A 10394-nucleotide genomic window follows, 5' to 3' on the forward strand; every position below is an offset into this window, starting at 1 on the left:
GGCACCGGGACGGCGCGGAGCGGAGCGGCGGCACCATGGCCTCCGATAGCGAGGCGCAGCGGGCGCTGCAGTATGAGCAGACCCTGGTGAGTCCCGCGGGCACCGGGCGGGCTCCGGGTGCCGGTGTGGCACGGGGAGCGACGGGGCGCGATGGAGCACCCKGGGGATTTGGGGGTCTGGGGGTGCTGCCCTGCTCTGGGCGGTGCCCTGTTTGGGGTGTCCCTCGCAGCCCCCCCGGCGGTGGAGGAGCCCAGCGGAGCTCCCACCCCCAGGGCAGGACTTGTGCGCACACCTCGGCACCCCCTCTCAACACCCCTCATCGCTGCCGAGGGATGCCCACCGTGCGGGGGCTCCCAGAGGCGCCGCCCGGGCACCTCTCCCCCGCACTGCTCGTCCCCAGCCCTCTGCCCCCAAGATAACGTATCTCCCCCACCTGCAACCTTAGCCCCGTGTTTACAACTTCTTTTCCTCCGACGCTTCCCCACTGGCACCAGGGTGTCCCGTTGTCCCGGGGTGTCCTCCTTCCCCGCTGTGTCCCCAGTTGCTCCGCTGCTCTCCGCTGCTCACGGCCCTCAGACATCGCGGGCAAAGGTGCTTTTCCCGGGCCTCCATTTGGGACGGTGCCCAAGGCGAACGGTACTTTGCCCTGGCGAAGGCATTCGGACAGGCAGGGCCAGGGAGCTGTGCCGGGAAGCAGGGACTGTGTGGCCACAGAGTTGTCGTGCCCGGGAGCCCGAGAGAGCCTGAGCCGGTTGTGGTGCGGGGGGCGGGCCCTGCTGAGCCTGACCCACCCAGCATGGGCGCATGGGGCAGCGTCAGGGCACTGCTGCTCTGTAYCCTCTGCATTACCTTGCCTTGCCAAGCACCCAAACCCTTCGTCTGGTGCTGGCCCTCAGTGCCCACCCCACGCTGGCCCTGCCCCGCCACTGCCGGATGGCTGTGGGCCACCAGCTGGCCATGGGTGCACCCCATGGGAGCCCCGGCCGTGCCGTCATCCTCACGGCTTTGCTGACCCCGCAGTCCTTCCCGGCAGGGCTGGCTCAGGGAGCAGTCGGGGGCAGGAGCAGCGGTGAGCTGTGGCGGTGCCTTTCTCCGCCGCCAGCTCCGGACGGGCCCCCGGGCGCCCCRGTCACGGTGGGTGAGCAGAGAGGCCATCCCAGCCGGGCACCGCGGGGCGGAGGAGCCTGCGGGCAGTGCGTGAGGGGAGAGGCACGCTGGGCTGCCATCAGGGCAGCCGTGCTTGGCACCAGCAGACTTTGCCCTCCTTTTCTTTGGGCAGGGTAGCACCCATGCTATGAGCGCTCCATGGTGCCCATCCCCATGGCCTCTGGGCTCAGTGAGGCTCCTGAAAGTGCCTAGGGCTCCTGGGTGAGGCTGGGCGCAGGCTCCTGTCCMATAGCCTCACACCTGCATTTCGGGAGCTGCCTGGGCACGTGCTGGGCAGGAGGAGTGCCCAGCCCTCCCCAGTGCATCTGAGCCACCACCAGCTCCTGCCAGCTCCTGCCAGGATGGTCAGGACCCAGCTGGAGCCTGGCATGGGCTGGTCTGAGCTGGACAGCCCTGGGGGCAGCTCTTGCTGCCCGTGCCCACAGCCCAACCATCACAGCTGGGCTGCAGGGCTGTGCCCACAGATCTCTGTCCCTACCCCACACCCTTCCCCTCCCCAGTTTTCACCAATCCTGGGATGGCATGGCCATGGCTCTCGGGCCCCCAGATCTAAAGGTCTCCCCAGGCCACGGCATCCTTCCCTGGGGTCCCCATGATGGACAGGTGTCTGTGGGAACCCCTGGCATTCAGAGGGTGCTGGGGTGCACGTCAGCCCCAGTGTTCCTCACATGCCAGGCTGCCCGGCAGTGGGTGCTTCCCATGTGGGGGGAGCAAAGGGCCCCTGGGGGGGGATTAAGGCTGACAAACTGCTCTTGTTCACTGCAGAGCCGCTCAGGGTGATTAGAGMCTGGCTAAGACGGGCAGCGTGACAGCCCCTGGCCTCTGCCTGCCCACTGCCAGCCCAGAAGAACCCTCACCCCCTTGCTTTTAAATATCTCCCCTAGGGGAAATTTGGGGGGGAAGGTTGGCTGGCATCAGCCACAAGGAAGTGGGCACCACTGCCAGGCAGGCTCAGTGCTATGGGACAGGCTGGCACAGGGACACAGCAGCACCAGATGCCAGTGGCCGCCCTGGGCACAGCATCGCCCGGGCACAGCAGGCACCGCGGGCTGGCAGTGCCCGAGGGGCTGTGGCACAGCCGGTGCCCGCAGCGCAGGGGCCCAGGACCAACACAGAGGCCTTGGCCCGTGCCCGTGTCCCCGAGTGCCCCCCGCCAGCCCCCCCTGTGCCCGCTCCCTGCCCGCCCAGCACTGTGATTGTTCAGCTGCTTCACGGCAGAGGCCGGAGTCCCGGGGCTGTTTGTGTTTCAAAAGGCCTTTGTGGAAAAATAACCCAAGCGGAGGAGGAGGAGGAGGAGGAGGAAGGACAGAGCCCACCACTGCTCTTCATGGCCATGCCAGGGCACAGTAGCTGTGGCTGCTCAGCACCGGGCACCTGTGGGGGTCCCGTGTCCGGCAGCGGGGCTGTGGCATGGGGCAGAGGGGTGGCACGGGGTGGCACAGGGTGGCAGGTGGCAGTGGGGCGGCACAGCCCCTTTGTTTGCATCCCTGTTGTTGCAAGTGGGGTTGGCTGCAAAGCAAGGCAGAGGGGTGGCAAATCCCACCAGCCCCAGCCAGGCCAGAGCCCCTGGGACTGGGCATCCCACCGTGAGCCCCAGCACCTGGGGGCCAGTGTGGCAGCCCTTGGCACAGCCCCAGGAGSTAGGCACAGAGCCAGTTTGGGGTCACTCAGCCTGGGGGTGCTCCCATTTCGGTTTGGGCTGGCCATGGGTCAGCAGTGGGGCCAGGCAGGCAAGTGCTTGGCAGGGTGACAGCACTCCTGGGGTGCCGGCCCATTTAATCTTCCAGAGCAAACAAGCTTTTTCCAAAGGGAGCCTTTGAAAGCAAGACCCCGTGCGGGGCTGGGGTCCTCCTCTGGCAGCTGATGCTGGATTTGGCCCCTCAAGGTGGCCGTGCCTTTCCCCCCAGCTCTTTTCCACAGGGCAAGGAGCCACTGAACCCATGCTGAGCAGGAGTTTGGGGGAAAATCCCTACCAGGACAGGGTCAGCAATGGAAATTAGTTCACTGTCCTCTCGCTGCTTACATCCCCACCCTCCCTCCCGCTGCTGGGCACAACCCGGGTATTAGACAGCAGAGAATCCACCCGGCGCCGCTCTGGCTGCTTTCTGCTCTCTACCAGAGGGACCTGGGCAGGAGCGCTGCCCGTGAGAAGTGCACCTTCGCACCATCCCCACTGTCATTGTCGTGTGCCAGCAGGCCAGGGGCTGCAAATGGGACCCGGCCATCGGGAGTGGGCACTGCCACCAGCAGCCGGGGCCAGGCTGCCCACGTGCCGAGCACGGTGCCCACCCGTGGCGTYGCCCCTGTGCCGGGCCGTGCCGGGGAGGAGGGCGGCTGTGCCCCGGCTGGGCAGCCACGCGCTGCGCTGGCACGGCACGGCGGGTGGGCACGCCATCAGCATGGGGCTCACGTTGTCCCGACGTGGGAGCCTGGCAGGGCCCCCGCGGCCCTGAAGCCTCCCTTTGTGCCGGGCCAACCTCTGGCGCTTGGCATTCAGGTCGTGCGGGGGGGAGCGAGGCGGAAACCAAGCAACCGAGTCCTTGGCAGTGCCCGCCAGCGCGGGACAAATGCCCCCGGCTCAGCGGGGAGGACGGGCACAAAGAGCTCCTGGCCAGCACAAGGTTCACTGCCAGGGCCACCCCCTGTCAGGGCCAGGCCACGTGCCACAGCCAGGCAGGAGGCACCCCAGGAAAGGGGGGTGATCCCTGCGCAGGCACGGAGCCACTCGCACCCCTTTGCTCCCTGAAGCGCCTCCTCACAGCCCAGGGACTGCCCTGGGCCTGATGCTGTGCCACCCTCTCTCCTGAAACTGGGGGTACATCCTGTCCTGCACTGTCCCCTTGCCTCCCTGCTGCCAGCTGCCCCCAGCCAGCTCATGTCACCTGTGACCTGCCCGGGCTGCTTTTGGGGGGTATCCCAGCCTTAGCAATGCCGGGTGTGGTGCCTGCAGAGTGCCAGCACAAGCCCAATACCAGCCCTGAGAGCCTTCTGGCCGAGCTGGCCACGCTCCCATCACTGGAGGCCCTTCTCCACCCTCCACCAGCCCAGCCTGGAGCCTGGGGCACCTGGGCAGGGCCAGAGACTTGTATCGACATTTCAGCTGCCTGCCTTGGGCACGTGGGCAAAACAATCACCATCGATCCACACACACCTTATCTGCCTGGTCCTTCCCACGCCCCGGAGGGCAGCAGGGCACTCCCACAGCACCTCCACCCCTTTACCTTGTGATGCCAGGCCTGTTTTTTCACCTGGCACCCCTGCTGCTGGGAGGCCATGCCAGCGTGCCCACTGCTCCTCTGACTCATTTTCCCCACTTAGGTGCAGGAGTCTGGGGTCCCAGGCACCCTGACACCCCTTCCCACCCCTTCTCCCCCAGATGTATGGGCGTTACACRCAGGACTTGGGCACCTTCGCCAAGGATGAGGCAGCCCGGCTGCGGCTGCACGAGGGGGACACCCCCCGGCCCCGCCGCCCCTCCGAGCTGCTGGAGTACAGCCAGGGCCGCTGTGCCCCCTGTCGCGGTAAGGGTCACCRGGGAACGGGCACAGGTGGGCACAGCCCCACGGAGGCACGGTCTGGACACAGCTGCCCACCCCGCCGCGGTGGTGGCGGGTAGAGTTTCCCTGGCTGTCATGGGACACCGGCGCCGAGGACAATGCCACCTGCCCGCCGGGCAGCAGGGACACAATAGCCCAAAATAGCCGGGCACGCTGCAGGGACCGGGGGCCCCCAGCCCCTCTATCTGGGGCCATGCCAGGGAGGCTGTGCTRGTGGGAGGTGCCATGTGTGGCTGTGCTCGGTCAGCTGGCTGTGACAGCTGGACACAGGGGTGCTCCTGCACCCGACAGTGCCAACAGTGCTGGGTCAGTGCCGCTGGCTGTGAGTGCTTGCCTTGCTGCCAGCCTGGCTCTGCCACCTCGGTGTGCCCCTCCCTGGCTCATCCAGCCCTGAGCRTGCCCTTGTGTCCGCAGTGTGCGCCTTGCAGTGCCAGCGGTTCCTCATCTCCAAGGTGGGCGAGGACTGGGTCTTCCTCATCCTGCTGGGGCTGGTCATGGCACTGGTCAGTTGGGCCATGGATTTTGCCATCGCCACCTGCCTCCAAGGTAAGYGGGCACCTGTGGGTTCCTGGGGCCACGGCATGGCAGGGAGTGGCCACACCATTGGGCCATGCCATGTGCCTTGTCACCCACACCCCATGTGGCCGGCTGTTCCCACAGCTCAGAAGTGGATGTACGGGGGCCTGGACACCAACGTGCTGCTGCAGTACATGGCCTGGGTCACCTACCCCACGGTGCTCATCACCTTCTCGGCCGGCTTCACCCAGATCCTCGCACCCCAGGCCGTGGGTAGGGCATCAAGGGGCTGCCTGCACCCTAAACAGGGTGTCCACTCCCCAGGGCTGTGCCTTGGAAGCTGCCTGGGTGTCTTCCTGGAGATCCTGGGGGTCTTTCTAGGGATATGGGTAGTGTTCAGAAGGGTTCCTGGGGACTATGGTTTGGATGTCATCCTGAGCTATGGGGTTGGGGCTCTTTTAAGGGCTATGAGCAGGTCTTCAGAGAGTCTCCTGTGAGTTAAGGGGTGAACGTCTTCCTGGGCTATGAGGCTAGCAGGCTTCGGGTTCTTCCTAGGCCTAAGAGCTGATCTTCAGGGGGTCTTCTGGGAGCTAGGACATTGGGGTCCCCATGGGACTGTGGGTTGAGCTGTCCCTGCATGATCATGGGGCTGTTCCTGCCAATTGCACTGTGGGAGGAGGTGTCTCTGGGATCTCCCTGTGACAGAACATCAAGGATTACCCCCAGAACCATGGAGCAGTGTCCCCCCCGCTTCATGGCTTTTGGTTAAGGCTGTCCCCATGTCACCAGGCTCAGGGATCCCGGAGATGAAGACCATCCTGCGGGGTGTCGTGCTGAAGGAATACCTCACCCTCAAGACCTTTGTGGCCAAGGTGATCGGGCTGACATGTGCCCTGGGCAGCGGCATGCCCCTGGGCAAGGAGGTGAGGGCAGTGCCTGGGGCAGGGTGAGCGGGGGGYCAGGGAGTGGGGATGAGGGCCATGTCCTCAGTCCCCCTGTTGTCCTCACAGGGTCCCTTTGTCCACATCGCCAGCATGTGTGCAGCCCTGCTCAGCCGCTTCCTCTCCCTCTTCGGGGGCTTCTATGAGGTATGCAAGGCAGGCTGGCCCCAGGAGGATCAGCCTGTGCCCACCAGCAGGTTTGGCAATGCCTGGGGTTGGGAGGCGGTGCCCACTCACTCCTTTCTCCCTCACAGAATGAGGCAAGAAACATTGAAATGCTGGCAGCTGCCTGTGCCGTCGGCGTTGGCTGCTGCTTCGCCGCCCCCATCGGAGGTAGGGTGACCCCGGGTACCCCACACTCCCCGCACCTCCCGCCCAGGCAGCAGGAGCCCCAGGACAGCTGGCATGGGAGAGGGCAGTGCTGCTCAGCAGGGAGGAGAAGGGAGGAGAAGGGAGGAGCGGGCACCATCCTCCCAGATGTGTAACGTCTGCTCTTGTCCTCTACCCTGCCGCCCTGCGCTCCAGGGAGCTCCCCACTCCAGTCCCGCTGAGCCCTGCCCGTAGGTTGGTGATGTGTCTGACTCTTTCCTTGCCCTTTGCCTGCTGCCCCATCTGTCTGTCCGTCCATCTGTGTGCACCCCACTCCATCCCATGAGTGCCACCCTTCATGTCGCTGCCCCCATCCCTGTGCCACCCTCTCATGCAGACTCGTGCTTGGCCCGCTGTCCCGTGTCCACTGTGGCCAGCTGGGACCAACCACGTGCTTTACCAGGGAAGCCCTTGAACCGCCCCACAGTGTGTCCACAGGGCAGCCATGGGCTGTGAATGAGCATGGACTCAGGGTGGGAAGCATGCCAGGCACCAGGAGCCTGCCTCAGTTTCTCCACCTCCCTTGTGCATTCTCCCCAATGCCAGGCGTCCTCTTCAGCATCGAGGTCACCTCCACCTTCTTTGCYGTCCGCAACTACTGGCGTGGCTTCTTTGCCGCCACCTTCAGCGCCTTCATCTTCCGCGTCCTCGCTGTCTGGAACAAGGATGAAGGTACCTCGGGTGGGGTGAGGGCACAGGGGTCCCCTGCCCGGCCCTACTGACCCCCACCATCCCCCAGAGACAATCACGGCACTGTTCAAAACCCGCTTCCGCCTCGACTTCCCCTTCGACCTGCAGGAGCTGCCTGCCTTTGCCGTCATCGGGTGAGTGCGGCCATCCCAGCACCCGTCCCATGGCCCCAGGGGTGGCAGTGGCGGCGCTGGTGGTGCTGGTGGTGGCAGCACGACACGTGGGTGCTCACCCCTTGGCTCTGCCCAGGATTGCCAGCGGCTTCGGGGGCGCGCTCTTTGTCTACCTCAACCGCAAGATCGTGCAGTTCATGCGCCGCCAGAAGACCATCAACCGCTTCCTCATGAAGAAGTAGGTGCCCAGCAGTGCCCAGCGGTGCCCAGCGGTGCCCAGCAGTGCCCAGAGGTGCCCAGCAGCAGGCTGGCGGAGCTGAGGCTGCATCAAAGTCACTCCCTGCCCTGTGTCACTCTGCCAGGCGCCTGCTGTTCCCTGCACTAGTGACACTGATCATCTCCACGCTGACCTTCCCACCTGGCTTTGGACAGTTCATGGCTGGCCAGGTACCTGCTGTGGGGTGACACACCAGTCCCCACCCCAGGGCCCCTGCCAGCCCCAACTGATCCCTGCCCATCACCAGCTCACCCAGAAGGACACCCTGGTGACACTCTTTGACAACCAGACGTGGGCCAAGCAGGGGCTCAGCGATGAGTTTGAATACTTGGGCATCCTGGAGGCCTGGCGCCATCCCCGCTCCAACGTCTTCGTCACCCTTGTTGTCTTCATCCTCATGAAGGTGAGTGCCTCCTGCCCCTGTCATCCTTAAGGGAGCACCAGGAAAGGATTTCCTGGATGCCACCAGGGAGGTACCAGATTGCTGCCAGAAAGGTGGCACCAGAAGGCACTGGGTGGCTGTTTCAAGAGTCCACCAAGGTGTTGACTGGGTGTTGCTGGCATGCCATCAAAGAGATCTTGGCTGGGAGCCACCAAGGTGCCACCAGGGAGGTGCTGGCTCCTTGCTCCTAGGTGCCAACAGGGAGGTGCTGGCCAGATGCCACCAAGTGCCACCAGGGAGGAGCTGGCAGGGTGCCCCTGGGAGGAGCCCATGCCCCATGACAGGGTGCGGTGCCCACGTGCAGCACCCAGCTGCGGGTCACGGCAGGGGCAAGAGGCAGGGCCGGGTCAGGAAGGGCAACTAATGAGTGWCTGCCCCACAGTTCTGGATGTCAGCCTTGGCCACCACGATCCCAGTGCCCTGTGGAGCGTTCATGCCCGTCTTCGTCATTGGTGAGGCCCTGTATCCTGCGCGGGCACCGTGGGAGGAGGGAGCCACCTCTCAGCCCACACTGGGCACCTGTGGGTGCCTCCAGGTGTCCCCTTCCCTGGCAGCACCAGGCTGAGGGGAGGGTGTGAGGCTGGGTCGGGCGCTGGGAGAGCCCTGTGCCCGATCCCAGCCCCTCTCTCTGGGCAGGGGCAGCCTTTGGGCGCCTGGTGGGGGAGAGCATGGCAGCCTGGTTCCCTGACGGCATCCACACRGACAGCAACATCTACCGCATCGTGCCGGGGGGCTACGCCGTGGTGGGTAAGCACCGAGCCAGAACGGGGACAGCCTGGTGGGCATCACTTGGAGATGCTGCCCCACAGCTGAGGTGATGATCCCTGCGACCCCATCACTGGGGATGTCCCCGGATGGTCCTAAGGGCTCCGGATGTGGTGGATGCCCTAGGAGGGGAACCCAGGGTGGGGACTTAGCCCAGTGGGCAGTACCTGACAGCCTCCCCGCCATGTCTCCTTGGGGTGGCTGTAGGGGCAGCCGCACTGTCRGGTGCTGTCACTCACACGGTGTCCACGGCCGTCATTGTCTTCGAGCTGACGGGGCAGATCTCGCACATCTTGCCTGTCATGATCGCTGTCATCCTGGCCAACGCGGTGGCCCAGAGCCTCCAGCCCTCCCTCTATGACAGCATCATCCGCATCAAGAAGCTTCCCTACCTCCCTGAGCTGGGCTGGGGCCACCACGAGTGAGTGTGTGTCCCCTGCGCCAACCCCAAACCCCTCACCAGGCACAAGGGGAGGGGGCGGCATCACTCTGAAGCCACCGTTCACCTCCCTGGGCAGGAAATACAACGTGCGGGTGGAGGACATCATGGTGCGGGATATCCGCTACGTCACCCTCAACTGCAAGTACCGGGACCTGCAGCAGGTCCTGCACGGCACCAAGATGAAGAACCTGCCACTGGTGGAGTCAGCTGGTGAGACACAGGCAGGGGATCTGCCGGCACCCACACCAGCCGTGGAGAGTGCCAGGATGGTGGGTGGGGTGGCAGAGGGAGCATCGGGAACCAGCRTGGCTCCTTGGTGTTTGTGGCAGAGTCCATGATCCTGCTGGGCTCCATCGAGAGGTCGCAGGTGGGGGCCCTGCTCAACAGCCAGCTCAGTCCCCAGCGCCGGCTCCTGACCCTGCGGCAGAAGGTGCTGTCCGAGGATGGGCACCGGCTCTCCGATTCCAGCATCCGCTTCCAGGTGAGGAGTGCAGCCACCTCGGGGAGTGCCCAGTCAGGGTGCCCTCCATCACCATCACCATCACCCCACCACCCCATCTTTGTGCAGATCAGCACAGAGACCTCCTCAGGCAGCCCAGCCCGCCCCGCGCTCCGCAAGCCCCTGAAGCCRGCGCTGAAGCGGGTGCCCAGCAGCCCGGCCGACAGCCCCCCGGGTGAGTCTGCACGCAGCCCTGCTGACCCCTCTGTGTCCCCTCCACTGACACGCTGTCCCCACCCACAGCTGGCACCACTGATCACTCTGGCATCGCCCTCAAGAGCCTCTTCTGTGCCAATGCCGCYACAGAGCCCACCGAGGTGAGAGCCTGGCCCTGCCCATCCCCTGCCACCCCTGTACAGCCTTGCCTGRCCCTGCCTGGCCCTGCCCATTCCTGAATGGCTGTGCCCGGCCCTGCCCATCCCTTCCCATCCCTGAATGGCCCTGCCTGGCCCCTTCTGGCCCTGCCCAGCCCTGCCTCGCCCTTCCCAGCCCTGCTTATTCTTGTCACATCCCTTTCCACTCCTGCTCAACCCTGCCTGTCCCTTCCTATCCCTTTCCATCATTTTCCATCACCATCCCATGTCATGCCCATGCCATGCCCATCCCATCCCATCCC

The 10394-nt window shown here is 65.1% G+C and overlaps 1 protein-coding gene across 2 annotated transcripts in view; it reads left to right on the forward strand.

Moving 5' to 3' along the window:
• The first annotated feature begins 29 nt into the window (after positions 1–29).
• The window catches only part of CLCN2 (chloride voltage-gated channel 2), a 12718-nt gene continuing 2353 nt past the window's right edge, over positions 30–10394 (forward strand). For both annotated transcript variants that reach the window (XM_057367118.1, XM_057367117.1), the window contains exons 1-19: positions 30–86; positions 4544–4688; positions 5139–5270; positions 5385–5513; positions 6030–6163; positions 6251–6328; positions 6436–6514; positions 7097–7222; positions 7290–7374; positions 7490–7591; positions 7716–7800; positions 7878–8033; positions 8455–8524; positions 8709–8819; positions 9045–9258; positions 9356–9489; positions 9609–9760; positions 9848–9953; positions 10022–10095. In XM_057367118.1, the coding sequence (XP_057223101.1) occupies positions 36–86; positions 4544–4688; positions 5139–5270; positions 5385–5513; positions 6030–6163; positions 6251–6328; positions 6436–6514; positions 7097–7222; positions 7290–7374; positions 7490–7591; positions 7716–7800; positions 7878–8033; positions 8455–8524; positions 8709–8819; positions 9045–9258; positions 9356–9489; positions 9609–9760; positions 9848–9953; positions 10022–10095 (2163 nt within the window). In that variant the 5' untranslated portion in view covers positions 30–35. The remainder of the gene's footprint in view (positions 87–4543; positions 4689–5138; positions 5271–5384; positions 5514–6029; positions 6164–6250; positions 6329–6435; positions 6515–7096; positions 7223–7289; positions 7375–7489; positions 7592–7715; positions 7801–7877; positions 8034–8454; positions 8525–8708; positions 8820–9044; positions 9259–9355; positions 9490–9608; positions 9761–9847; positions 9954–10021; positions 10096–10394) is intronic.

The sequence above is a fragment of the Malurus melanocephalus genome, unplaced genomic scaffold (genome assembly GCF_030028575.1).
Source record: "Malurus melanocephalus ecotype Western Australia unplaced genomic scaffold, MMel_1.1 scaffold_75, whole genome shotgun sequence".
Classification (NCBI taxonomy): domain Eukaryota; kingdom Metazoa; phylum Chordata; class Aves; order Passeriformes; family Maluridae; genus Malurus; species Malurus melanocephalus.